Below are 13,210 nucleotides of genomic sequence, written 5' to 3'. Positions count from 1 at the left end.
CAGGTGACGTCATCGGCTCTCGCCGTCTTTGTGGTGGCTGATGACTTTCCGCCTTTAAACAGAAGTAAAAACTATTGCCAGTCCATGCAACACGAAGGCTGCTGTAGCCCAGCGCAGCTTCCTGCACTAGCCCTTTCCCACGCTGAGTCACGCCAGGAAATGTTTGTCTTTGTGACCAGTTTTCCTTCTAGACTGTGCCATTATCCCATAACTGCTGTAAACATGCTGGAGTAAAGCCTTCGGCCAGTAAAAGGAATAAAATTCCAGGGCAGGGGCTGCGGGGGGAGAGAGTGGGCCTGGTTCAGGATGTCAGGCTCCCAGTTCAGCTTTGATGTTTTTGTCACTGGGGAGCAGGAGTTTCCTTAAGTGTTGTGTACTGAATGGCAGAACCAGAGAGCTTTCAAAAGGGGTGAATCAGAGCACTGGGACTTTAAAAAAAACCAACATAATTTAAAAAAAAAAAAAAAAAATCACTCTTTGCTGATCCCAAATGCTTCTCTATCGGAGCTCTCTAGCGTTGTCAGCTTAGGCAGCTGCATCACCGCTCCAGTCCGGTTCACCATTAGTGATCTCTACTGTATTTTGAGTCCAACCAGCCTGTACGCCAGGCAAAAAAACCCTGTATGGAGCTTAGCTATAGGATGCACCTTTCTGGAGTGGTGCGTAGCTCCCTCAGCGCAGGCCGCTCCGTTACAAGACCAGCCTCATGGCTTGCGCCAGGACACACACCGTCAAAGGACACTGGTGGAGCAAACATGAGACAAGGCCAAGAGAGCTGGGACAGTTCCACCTGGAGAAGAGACAGCTTGGGGAATCTCATCAGTGTGTACAAATACCTGAAGGGAGGGTACAGAGACGATGGAGCCAGGCTCTTCTCAGTGGTGCCCAGTGACAGCACCAGAGGCAATGGGCACACACTGCAACACAGGAGGTTCCCTCTGAACATCAGGAAACACTTTTCTACTGCCTGGCACAGGCTGCCCAGAGAGGTTGCGGAGTCTCCATCCGTGGAGATATTCAAAAGCCGTCTGGACATGGTCCTGGGCAACTGGCTCTAGGTGGCCCTGCTTGAGCAGGGGGGTTGGACAAGATGACCTCCAGAGGTCCCGTCCAACCTCAACCAGTCTGTGATACAAGTATGACCTCACTCTGCTCCCAAAATCTAGAAACTAATACCAAAAAAAAAACCCCAAACAAGTATGAATATTAAATCCTTTCAGATCTTCCAGTAAAGCACCCAGGAGATATTCCATAGTTTGACCCGTAGGGCCGGCTGCCAGGCTGTGTGCAAAAAATGCAGGAAACTCTCCACCAAAAGCCACTTTATTTCAAGGCTCAGCTTGACCATCGATGCTCTACTTCAATACATCCTGCTGTCCACTCCATACCTGAAGGCTTTCCCTTCACCAACGCTCCTTTCTCAGGAGAAATACACAATAAAGCAGAATTCACCACGAAATTTAAGTTTTAGCAAATACTCTGCTATGCAGCCAAGAAGGAGCGGCCTCATCCACTGCAGCTGTTGTGCTGCCTCTCAGCAAACAACACTTTAGCTCTTACCTCTTCGTTCGGTGGACCTCACTAGCGATGTAGGCGTGTGGTATCTTCAGCCACTCAACTGCATCCATACGCTGCCGGCTCAAAGGAAGCAGTGGCAGCTCGGCTTTACTGAGTTCGTTCAGCTCTCTGGTAGAGCACGGTCTTCCTGGCAGGAAAGTAACAAGGGCTTCGTGTGAGCATCTACTGTCACAAGCAAGGACGGCCCTCCCAACATGAAACACTTCCAAGGGATAGCAAGTGTTTAAAATACCTGTCTCGCACTGCTTGATAATGCCTGTCTCCATAAACTTTCTTTGAATGCCTTTTAACAGAGGATCCTGTAAAGTTGGTATGGAAACCTGTGACAGAGACAGTTATTTCATGCTTATGCACCAACACAAACACTTTGTCAAAGAAAGAGCCTCAAAGACCAAAGTCGGAGGTGAATGTACCGTTGGTTAGCAGGTAAGGAGCATCAACCTCATTTTTTATGAATAAAGTCATGAGGCACAGGCTTGAGCAGCCTGAGAAACGCTGAGCATCTCAGCTCCTAAGGCAGGCCATAAGGCATTCAACAACTCTGCCACAAAGTTAGACCACAGACGTGAGATCTGATCTCCTGGAGGCAGTTGATCCTGATGAACCCTGCCTGGCACACTGCAGTGAAGTACCAGCTCAGCCCCCACGGCTGCTGAGGGCTCACGGCATCCCGAAGGGATTTAGAGAATTGCACTTCATGGATTTGTGTCCAAGTCCTACCTAACTCTTCTATCAGGTACCCAAGTCTTCAGTGCATTTGAGTGAGCTTCTGTAAAGATCATCTGAACGGCCAGACTATTTCCTTCTACAGAGCACAGACCCAGCTTGCCTGGGAACTCACCAGCCCTTGTCAGACAGGCCGCTTCCCACGCTGCCACAATGAATTTGAGATGAGGAAGACAAACCTCCCCCCTGCCATTGCCTACTGTGCCTCCAAATCTGGGCTTCGTGTGGATCCAGACCATGTTCCCAGTGAAAACCATTTTGAAACACTCTTGGGCGTAAACGCAGTAGGAGCTGGGACCCATATTTGTTCAGTTAATGAAACTAGGATGTGTTGCTCTACACCAGCCCCATAGCAGCACATCAGTAACACGCTCTGCCTCCTCTCTGACCATTAACTTCCTGCTGGACAAAGGGTGCCTCTAAACCCCACGGCATAACTAACCAGCACACCTTCCAGCAGTCTGTACATGTCTTCAGGAAGAACGGATCGTACTCTGACCGGTCATAAGCTTCCAAAGCCACATAGCCCTGCAGGAGAAGCAGGCAGCAGGTCAGGTCTCAGAAGCTATTGGTGATAAAACAGCGAGAGAGCAGCCAGCCTTACACAGCCAGGCATGGTACGGACACACCACCAGAGGTCGGGGAGAAAAGGACTCCTGAATTTTCACATACTGCACCTCAGAAGGAAGGTGACTGAAGTATAACAGGAAAATTCCTCCATCCATTTTAATTTATCATAGGCATAAATACATAATAAATGATTTCATGAAGCATCCAGAAATAATTACAGGCTAAAATGCTAATCACAACTAGGGCAGTCAAGAAAAAGGAAATTTTGTTCAAGGGAAAATGTTTTGACAGAGAAGAAAACAGGTATTAGAAAGGAAATAATAAAAAGAATGAAGTGACTGAGCCCCCACCAGCCGTAGCCCTAGGCAGGTTACTAGTCTGCGAGATGTGAGCTCCAAGTCTAGGCCATGAGCATGCTTTTCTATCTATATATAGGAATAAAGACCTGAACCGTACCTAATGGTCCAGACCACAGCTCCATCTCATCGAGAACTCTGCCTGCAACAAACTTCGTATTCTGCAGTTCAAGTTCCCTATGACCAGAGTTAGCTGGGGAACAGCAAGCACCACCACCTGGCGTTCACTGTTGATGCCAAGACCAAAGAACACCAGATCGAACAGGCTATCAAAAGCTGAACAGGTACTGAGGCTGACACACTGATCAACCTGATGCTGAGAAAGGTGAATTACAACCATTTGTCTCCAAATTATAATGCACTGTTTATGGCCAAGAAGCCAGGCCTTACCTAAATTGCATCAAATAAGAGCTGTACAGATGACAAAACAAAACATATAAGTAAAAAAACCCCAAAACCAACAGAGGCCACAAGTGATGCCCTAAGAATAGTAAGAACAGGACAAGCATATAAAATACTTCTCCCTACTACTCTCAGTCATTCTTCCAAAACCTTGCAAGCGAAGTTTTTCAGCTTTCTTGTGCAGAGTTTTCCAGGGGTCCCAGGAAGAAAAGGGAGCATTCAGCCCATGGCCCTCTAGCTCTCAGCCCTACACAGTTCTTTTTGGCAATCCGTGGATGTGATTTCAAGTTAAGAGTTGGAAAAAACATACTTTCATATGAACAGTTCAGGAGTGCTGCAAGACGAGCCCAAACCCCAAAAGTGGGATCTGCAGTAGGTTTAAGAGGTTACTATGTTGAAGGTGCTCACACGGGTGAGTGAGCCAGGCCCCAAGGGCCTGTGCTGTTCCCAGACACTCGGCAAGCACCCGGGCAGCTCCACGGGGCTTGAGCTACTGCTGAGCGTGAATACTGCTGCCTCTGCAGGGGCCTCAGCTCCCCAGGATCTGGCAATCCCCCAGAGAGCAAGCCGCAGCTGCACTCACCATCTCCTGTTTCTGTCCCTGGAAAGCTTTAAGCCCTAACATGCCTTAATTTGCAGAGTTTTAGTGCCACCCCTTGGCTTATTATTACATATCCCCCCATTACAATATGTGCCGAGACCTCAGTCGATTGTGCTAGGCGCTGTGCAGCACACCCACGCTTGATCCCTTCATGCAGTTGACGTATGACCACTCACACACCCCTTGGCAGAAAACAGAGCAACAGCCCGCTCTTAAAAATGAGTCGGAAGGGTCTCTTACTCTGCAGCATTTCAGCACACAATGCCTACAATACCCTGGACTACCAGAAGCTGAGTTGTGGCTAACACAGCAGCAACCCAGGCCAGGAAAACTTCCCCGTCCTTGCAGGCTGCAGCATGGCACTTCTTTGGCTGGTGCTAGAAGCAGCACTGCTGCCATCTTCACACTATGACCAGCCATCTCATCGTGCATCTGCAGTCCATGTCCCCGGGACTGGGGGTAAGGGGGAGGTGAGAATGGGGGTGAAAAGGAGGCAGATTTAAGGCAAAAAACCTCAGAAGCGAGCAGGTGACTGGAACAACGGAGAGTCAAGGAAGGGAGGTAAAGGAGGAAGGCTCAGATGGCGTGAAAAAGGAGGAAGAAGAGTGAGCTGACAGAAAGACTGAGATGGAGGAACCTGGAAGGACAGCGAGGAGAGAGAGTGTTAGAGAGAAGGAGGAGAATGGAGGAAAAGGGGAGAAGGCTGCTTTGGAAAGCAAAGGACAGTGGAGAACTTGGAGTAATCATCAGAAGCAACAAGGAGTGGGAGACACAGCACTGGGGAGTCTGACAGAAGAAAGAGGGGCAAAACAGTGAGAGACTTGGGGACGGAGTAAAAGGGTTGGCTGGGGGGGAAGGGGGAAGAGAGAGGGAGAGAGAGGAGAGACTGGAGGAAGAAGAATAGATGCGGAAAGGGGGAATGGATCGGTGACCGAGACACAGGAAGGTGAGGAGATCTGGGGAACAGGACAAGGAGAAGCCTCATAGCAGGGGAGGAAGCAAAAGAAAATGGACAAAAAGGGAGGAGGAGGAAATGCACAGCCAGAAGTCAGTATATTAACCAATCCACAGAAGTGTCTTAAGTTCTGCAAAACTTAGCATATGCTGCCATGATTAATGCAAACTTACGCGAATTAATCACCCTGTTACTCTGAAGGACTGCAGCCTGCTTTTCAGACACACTGATGATAGAGCTGACACCACAGAGCAAGGAGAAAAGGTGGAGGCTGATCACTGGTGCTGCGCTTGTTCGGGGAGAAGGTCACCTCCCAGTACAGCAGCCATTGCTTTTGGAGGACACCCAGCAAAGTCCTGACCTGCCACAGAAGCTTGCAAGATGGACTGATGCAGACCCAGATACAGAAAACCCAAGATATCCTAAATCCCAGGACTTCAACAGCAGGACTGGTTCAGCTATTTGTCATCACATGCAGTTTGAATGTATGGGTCTTTCACATCAGACCTTTGAAAAAGAGATCATCTGCTCTCATTAAAACAACACAGCTCCCATGGCATTTTCATTTCTGGATGGGAAACTTGTTTACAGTCTCGTAACTCCACTGTGCACTGGTTTCCACTGACAACAGAAGCCTGCTCTATATAAAATACTATTCTATTTGTGGCAGATGATGTAACTGCTCTTACTGCTCTACATATCCACTCCTGAGATGTGGAAAGTTGAGTCATGGGATCTGATACTCAGCAGTGGTGTGAAATTCAGAGCAAAATCAACAAAACCAACACGTATTTCCTACAGCGACTGCGATTTTTATGAGTACTGAGACTACAGAATCCATGAGCTGGGTCTATTCACCTGCATGCAGACTTAAAAAAATTGTTGGTGTCTCCCTGTTCCCACCTTTTTTTCTTTTATAAAGCTTGATCAGTAGCATCCAAGGCCACGAACACGTTTCACTCGTGCTCTGCCAACACACTGCAGTACTGCGCTAGCTGAACTCCTGAGACACAAGACTGCGGTCCCCTCCCTGGTCACAGACTCAGCCTTCGGCTTCAGCTGACAGAGCTCAAGGTTTTCCCCCTAAAGGGTCTGGCTCACAGAGGGAAACCCACCACGATATGGTGTCTCACCATATTCAGACCCCAGCACGTGCTCACTGCACCAAACAATGCTATTGTTCATATCTGATGGTGAATTTAAACAAACAGCTGTAATAACTTACGTCACCACTACGGAAGTCCTTGAGAAGACTAAGTTACAGGTAAGGCATATCTGAACTCCAGGCTACTCAACTGAACAGCAAATAACAGCTAAAATCCTGACTGTGTCCACATCCCTCTGCATGCAACCCTCTCCATGACAGAAATTTACTTCACATTGATACCTTCTTTTTACAGTAGTTTAAATAGAGAGAGAGTTGTTGTTCTCTCCGGTTGCTTATTTCTTCGCTTGACTGGCTGTCCATTTTGTCCTCAATTTTCTGCAGCAGTGGCTCTGAAACGTCCTCAAGCCATTTCTTGTACAGGATCTCCTTCTTTCTCAGATTTAAGAAATGATTGTGCCTCAGATACCTGTCCACCTCCTAAGTAAGAAACAGAAAATAAAAACCATACAACGTATTGGCCAACCACGTTAGAGTCCATGGGTGAAGCTATCCAGCTCGGCTGACCTGATCTGGCTGGTCACTGCTGCAAGGGCCCTGTTTTCCAGCCCTTCCTTCTGCTCCTCCCTCACTCCACTTCCCACCACTTGTTTCCAAGCTCTCCCTCGCACCGACTCCGGCATTCAGACATTAATTTTTTAAGCTGTAGTGCAAGACTGGCAGAAAATGATTCACTTTTTCCCACCAGGTTAGTGAGCTGGAATCACTTCAAAGTGGGGGTCTGATAAGCACCAGACTGTGCAAGACAGGCACCAGAAGGACCTTCTCCCTGCAGCGCTGGCATTCTGCTAGATCAGATCAGCCCTCCTGCCCTGTATTCACAGGCCCACCGTCACCATCTAATCACACTCACAGAACAAAAGTTAGGTGTAAACAGGCAGTCACCAAAGACAGATGATTCCTAAGCTCATATTTAGGGTTACCACTTCAGTCCTATCCCGAGGAGACTGAGGCCAGAAACTTGTACTTCTAAATTTAGTTTTCCAAGAATACAAACTGACATGTTTGTTATCATGAATCACTGATGGAGGGGAAAAAATTGACATTCAGGAAAGCATACACCAAATGAGAGAAGAGATACCACTTCTTACCCTCACAAAATAATTTTCTCTGTCCAAGATGCACTGAGCAGAAGCAATGATGTCTCGACTTTCATCAGGTGCTACCTAACAAAACATCAGAAAACACATGAAGTAAAAGCAGGACTTACAGTAGGAGTTAGAATTACCGTTGAATTCAAAATAATGACTTGTGTTGTGATTAAAGGTACGTTATGCCTGGGTTATCCAGCTGGCAGAATAACACAGGCAGGCAAATCTTTGCGAGACTTGCTCTGAATAGTTAGGTTAAATGGTGCAACAGAAGAGCGCTGGAAGGACTGGAATGTACGTGTTCGGCAGGACCAGGCCATACACCTCCTTGGCCGCTCCTCACCGCGACCGCACCACCACTTGCTCCTTGTCACTGTCGCTCGCACATGCCCGGTGCAGGCAGCGACCTTCATGTTCAATGCAGATACAGCCACACTATACAAACAGCAATCAAACAAATTAGAACTGTGATGAGGTATTATGTCAAGGAATTCATAAAAGTATAAAAGGAAAAACAGAGGAAAACAGTGAAGTGTAAGAGGAAAGATAATGAGAAAAATGCCCCCAAAGCAGGAAACTGCCTCGCTGCTGCCTCTGCTCATGAATTTGTCTGCATTTTAAATCTCAGTTACTGTTGTGACATCAACCAAGTTCTCCTCTAGCATCGTCCTCATCTTAATCTTTCTGAAGATTAGAATAGGGAGAAACTGTTCCCTGCATCATGAATATCAGGACACTAAAACATGATTTAAGAACAACAGGCGTTGCAACCCACTGCTGTTGTCAATTTGATTTTTAAACGGGTAATTCCTTGTAACGTGGCTTATTAAGTGCAATTCCTGCACTCCGGCCAAGGAGCACAAGCAATACAGACCAAATTCGCCTGTCATTTGGGGATGGAGTCCCTCTAGGTAAGATCAGAGCACACACGCAATGGGGTTATCTATCTCCCCTATGATCAGGTAGCACCAACTCTGTGGGTTAACCAGAGGGATCTTGTCTTCATGAGGCAACCAGCAGCTTTTATAAGCAACAAGTTCACAAAGAATTTTAATTCCACAGCAAAATTTATCCTGAAGAATCCACTATAAAAAAAACTAACAGCCTTTCAGCAGTATGCCAAAAATTCAGGAGGTAAGTTGCAACGCAGGAAACTAAAACACAACCTGTTTTAGACAGACTATCTCAGTTAGGCTAAAACAAATTTACAATCTGTTCTGCTTTCTGGGACTAACCCTCAGTTTCGACACCGATAGGAACTTCCTTCACTTGCACCAGCTTAGCCTAAGAGAACAGGCATGCAGCTGAGTTCCTACAGCTTAAGAAATGACCCGGTTAGCTGCTTTGCTGTAAATGGCACGCTCACCGTCTGTCCCAGCTGAGAAATAAGGTGCTGGGTTAAACCACCAAAAAGGCTCAGCTAGAGCGTCGTATGATTGTGATCACTTTCAAGGTTGCATTTCACCAGAGTTGCACAGATGCTAAAGCCAGTTTGGGCATCACTAAAAGTTTAAATCCGTTTCAGTACATCCATACTAAATGGATGTTTCTACCAACACAAGTTAATCCTCACGTGACCTGGTTTTACTTAGACCTAAGCCAGAGGCAGGGCTGAAACATTCACATTTCATCTGTGCGACCTGCTGCCTACCTCCCGTGGTTTCCATAGCTGAATTCAAAGTCATCCGTGCTGCAACCTTCTCGTGCCATTTAAAAAGTGAGCTACAGCCATCGCATTTTTGCACAAGCCTACCACGTCAGTGGCAGCATGAGGCTCGAGGAATGCATGTGATGCACAGAATGGAAAATTAGCCTACTACTCCCTGTGCTGAATATTAATTTTTAATCCCAATAAACAGTGTAGTTTCCAGTCATGTCTGCCTTGCCCCTGTTGATCAGTTCCATACTCCAACAGGCTTCTCATCCTGAGGTGACATGAGCAGGACACCACACATCAGAGCAAGCAGGGAGGAGGCGGCAGGAACTGGCAAGCAGTATCAAAAAAAAAAAAAAAAAACAAACGAAAAACAAATGAGAAAGGGGAAATCTAAGTTTCTGGCGTGTTTCAAGGCCCTTTCATCCTACTATTTGAAAGAACCAGCATGTTGCATTACACCTGACAGATCTGCTTCACATAATCACAGAACCTCTCTAAAACTAGTACCTTAACAGCACCAGGAAGACATGGCCATCTCTCCGGCTAAGAACCACTAGCAGAACGTGCTCAGAACACTCACTGGTGAACAGGTGAAAAGTTTTCCTTCAGGATGATACACATCTGAAGAATCCTTACAGAACCGAAGGAGTTAGGTCTCTTCTCCCTGGAGAACAGAAGGCTCGGGGGGGGCCTCACACAGTATTCCAGCACTTAAAGGGTGGCTGCAAAGAGGACGGAGGCTTTCTCTTCACAAGGAGCCACATGGAGAAGACAAGGAGCAACGGGTACAAGTTGGATCAGGAAAGGTTTCATCTCAATATAAGAAAGAAATTCTTTACAGTGAGAACAATCATCCACTGGAACAACCTCCCTAGGGATGTTGTGGAGTCCCCATCACTGGAGGTTTTCAAGATGCAATTGGACCGGGTGCTAGATAAACCTCATCTAGTGTCCCTTTCCCACGAAAGGCTGGACCAGATGATCTTTCGAGGTCCCTTCCAGCCTGGGCTGTTCTACGAGTCTATGATTCTAACTAGTCAGAAGCTTGTTTTAAGGTTTTATGGGAAACTTTTCCACACACCAAATTCCACGGAACTCAATAAAGCTACCTCAAAAGGATGAAAGGGCTCAGTAAAACCCACTGGATTGCTATTTCCAGAGTTCTTTGTTCCCCTTCCCAATGACAAACATACCTCAGATTTTACAGAACTTTGCAAATAACCATTTTTCATTCCTCCCTTCATACCTTCCATTCTATTTCATTCCTCCACCCATACCTTCACACAACAGAAGTCTTTCTGTGTTAGCCAATCTTTGGTATTATTTTTCTTCCCAAAACATCTACTGCAGTCAAAAGTATTTCCTCTGCCATTCTTTGCTGGTGCTGAGGAGAACCTCTGGATAAATATAAAAAAAGGAAAAGGTCTGCACAAAAAGCTAACCTGCTTTACAAAGATCAGGTTCTCATCTAGGTTCCACAATCAAGTTACAAACTGGGACAGAACGGTAAGAAGTCCACCTAACATCTTCATACCATGCTGCCTTGCAAACCTCATTATTTCTGTGCAGGAAGTAAAAAAAGCATCCTTGTAGCAGTTCTCAGGAATACTTCAGGATAGGAGATGGAGAACATTTCGCACAGATGAAACAGAAACAATGGAGATTGGGATATCCCAATTTAGAGCCATGATTTTCATGGTTTGGGCATGCTCTTTGAAGAAAGATAGATATATATAGATATATATAAATATGTTCAATTCTACCAACTCACAGTTTAAGCACCTCCTGTAATATCAGACTGCTGCTTACTGAGTCAGCAGCCTACTCATGCATATGCAAGACAGGCGGTGGTATCATTTCGGAATGTACTAACGCTGCTGACCAGCATTAACTTTTGGGATTCCTCTGGAAGGTTCATGCAGTACTTGGATGCTAGACGGCCTCAACCTACGACAAGCTGACAACAAGGACAGAACACACACATCTTCCTGTGATGCACATTTCTGAGCATGCCTAGGAAGGAAGGATAAAAGCATAGAGACGCTCCTGCAAAGGAGGACTCACTAAGGAATTCAGGCACATGCCTGGGACAGCAGTCCTGGAGAGCAGACAGACAGACCAGATCACTGTCCAGAACTTCAGTGGGTATTGGGTGGCCAGTTCCAAGACAGGAGCCCAATTACACCCAAATATCGTGGGATCCCAGTTACAGATACTGGTTTCATGTGTCCTGAACTTTGGTTCTTCACAGTAGAATCTACAGCTGAAGGAATGTTGAGAGTCACTCACCTGCCAAGGCCTTTGCTGATCACGTTCTCTCACCGGTCTTGGACACTTAACTCTTAGTAGCCAGGCAGTGTCTGAGCTATTCACAGTACACATTGTTGGACTGGTCTGGGAGAAACATTAAAACATTCAAAACCATAGAAAACTATTGTATAAACAGCAAAAAACTAGTTTTCTTACAGTTCCCATCAAGCAATGAAACAAATCTCTAAAGCAAGTCTAACTGCTGATACCAGCAGCATTTTCCTATCACAGTAAGTTAAACAGAGAGATGAAGTATCAGGTTTACAGTCAGATAATCCCTCTGATAGCAACTGTCTGCCCTCATCTCCATGAGCAATGGATAGTACATTTTGTTTCAAAGAACAAAGCGATTCACAAATTATTCCAGAACGCTTGTCAGCTTTGAAAACATTTCAGAGTTACCGAATTCCACCTCCTGACTTTTACTTCTTTCCTTTGTGCCTTTTTCAATTACATAAAAGTCACTTTCAAATAACCGCTACATTTCACCACAGGGATGGTTACATTTTAGTGGTGTTTAAAGTTAGTTCTACCAGATGAAGCTTATGCTGAAGCACTAACTCAGAGCTCCAGCCAGGAAATTCTAGATCTCCTCTATTGTATGGGCACCAATATATTTGGATCAATTTATAACAGAGACAGCAGAACCACAGAGGCAGAGTGCCCTTTACAGGAACCTCCATTTAAACCGCTATTTATTTCAGATTCACTGGAGACACACTGCTTCCAGGAAACGATGTAGTCACACAATTACTTAGGTAAAGAGTGGACCAAAAGAAAAGCTTACTTCTGCAGAGATACTGACCTCCACATTCTTCAGCCAGATCTTTCAGCTATGAAAAAAAATCTGCTTTTCAATTATTTTTGGCAACATCTAGTGAAAAGAATCTACAAAGACTCTCCGAATCAGGTATCTGTACAAGATAACAACTTTTTTTTTTGTGCAAGACAACCCAGTACTTCAGTGATACTGTCTGACTGCCAACTGACCTCTCTAGACTGCAGATTCAAATCTCTTACCATTGGTTCAAGGTGAAGTCTTTAATCTACATCTTTATTTGTTTTATTTCATATTCCCTGCTCTTATGCACTGATAGACACATCTGCCTGGACATTCCTGCCTCCTCACAGGAATGCTTTCCTGTCTTTTCTGATTGAAAGAGCCAGAAACCACAGGAAACCATGTTGAAAGGGACCTCTGGAGGTCATCTGGTCCCACTGCCTGCTTGAAGAACAGCTACCCTCATAGACCCTCATAGATCAGACCGCTCAGGGCCTCACACAGTCAAGTTTTGAAAGTTTCCCTTCTCAAATTTGCAAGCTCATGTCCTTCACTCCAACTGCTCCTATACAAGAAAAATCCTCACTTCTGCCATGTAATCCAGGACAAACCAAAGCAAGGAAAAAAGCCAATGTAACACACATGGTATCAAGGACTTTCCTTCCCTCCTGTATAACTTTGCAAGCTTTCTCTCCTTTCATCAGACACAAGGAAAACTAAAAGATTCTCAGTGGAATAGGTCACAACATCCCAGTCCTCTACTATATTTCTGTATTTTTTCCAGCCACTATAAGACAGCTTCCAAAACCAGAAATACATGCTCGCCTTAGCACTGAGGCAGGCTAGCAGGCACTTCTCTAACATGATTTTGTGCCTCCTCTGTACAGAGGAGACAAAAGACACAGAGAATACAATAGCGGCATACAATTAGGACATGACGACATGATTTGGAAAGCAGGTACCCTGCCTCTCTCCACCTGGAAATGGAGGGGTTTTTGCCTACATGTGCGCTGTGGCT

At 45.8% G+C, this 13,210-nt stretch overlaps 1 protein-coding gene across 1 annotated transcript; it reads right to left on the bottom strand.

Annotated features, from left to right (window-relative positions):
- Nucleotides 1-9: 9 nt before the first annotated feature.
- FAM228B (family with sequence similarity 228 member B) lies at nt 10-11,483 on the bottom strand (the record flags this gene model as incomplete). The annotated part of the gene is made up of 7 exons (XM_082305499.1): nt 10-52; nt 1,561-1,705; nt 1,811-1,898; nt 2,755-2,832; nt 6,576-6,773; nt 7,445-7,519; nt 11,391-11,483. The coding sequence occupies 7 exons, from the start codon at nt 11,481-11,483 to the stop codon at nt 10-12; spliced, it is 720 nt and encodes a 239-aa protein (XP_082161625.1).
- Nucleotides 11,484-13,210: the final 1,727 nt, after the last annotated feature.

Source organism: Platalea leucorodia (genome assembly GCF_965183815.1).
Source record: "Platalea leucorodia genome assembly, chromosome: 3".
NCBI classification, from domain to species: domain Eukaryota; kingdom Metazoa; phylum Chordata; class Aves; order Pelecaniformes; family Threskiornithidae; genus Platalea; species Platalea leucorodia.
Note: the sequence above shows the minus strand (reverse complement) of the source record. Positions and strands in the feature narration are given on the sequence as shown.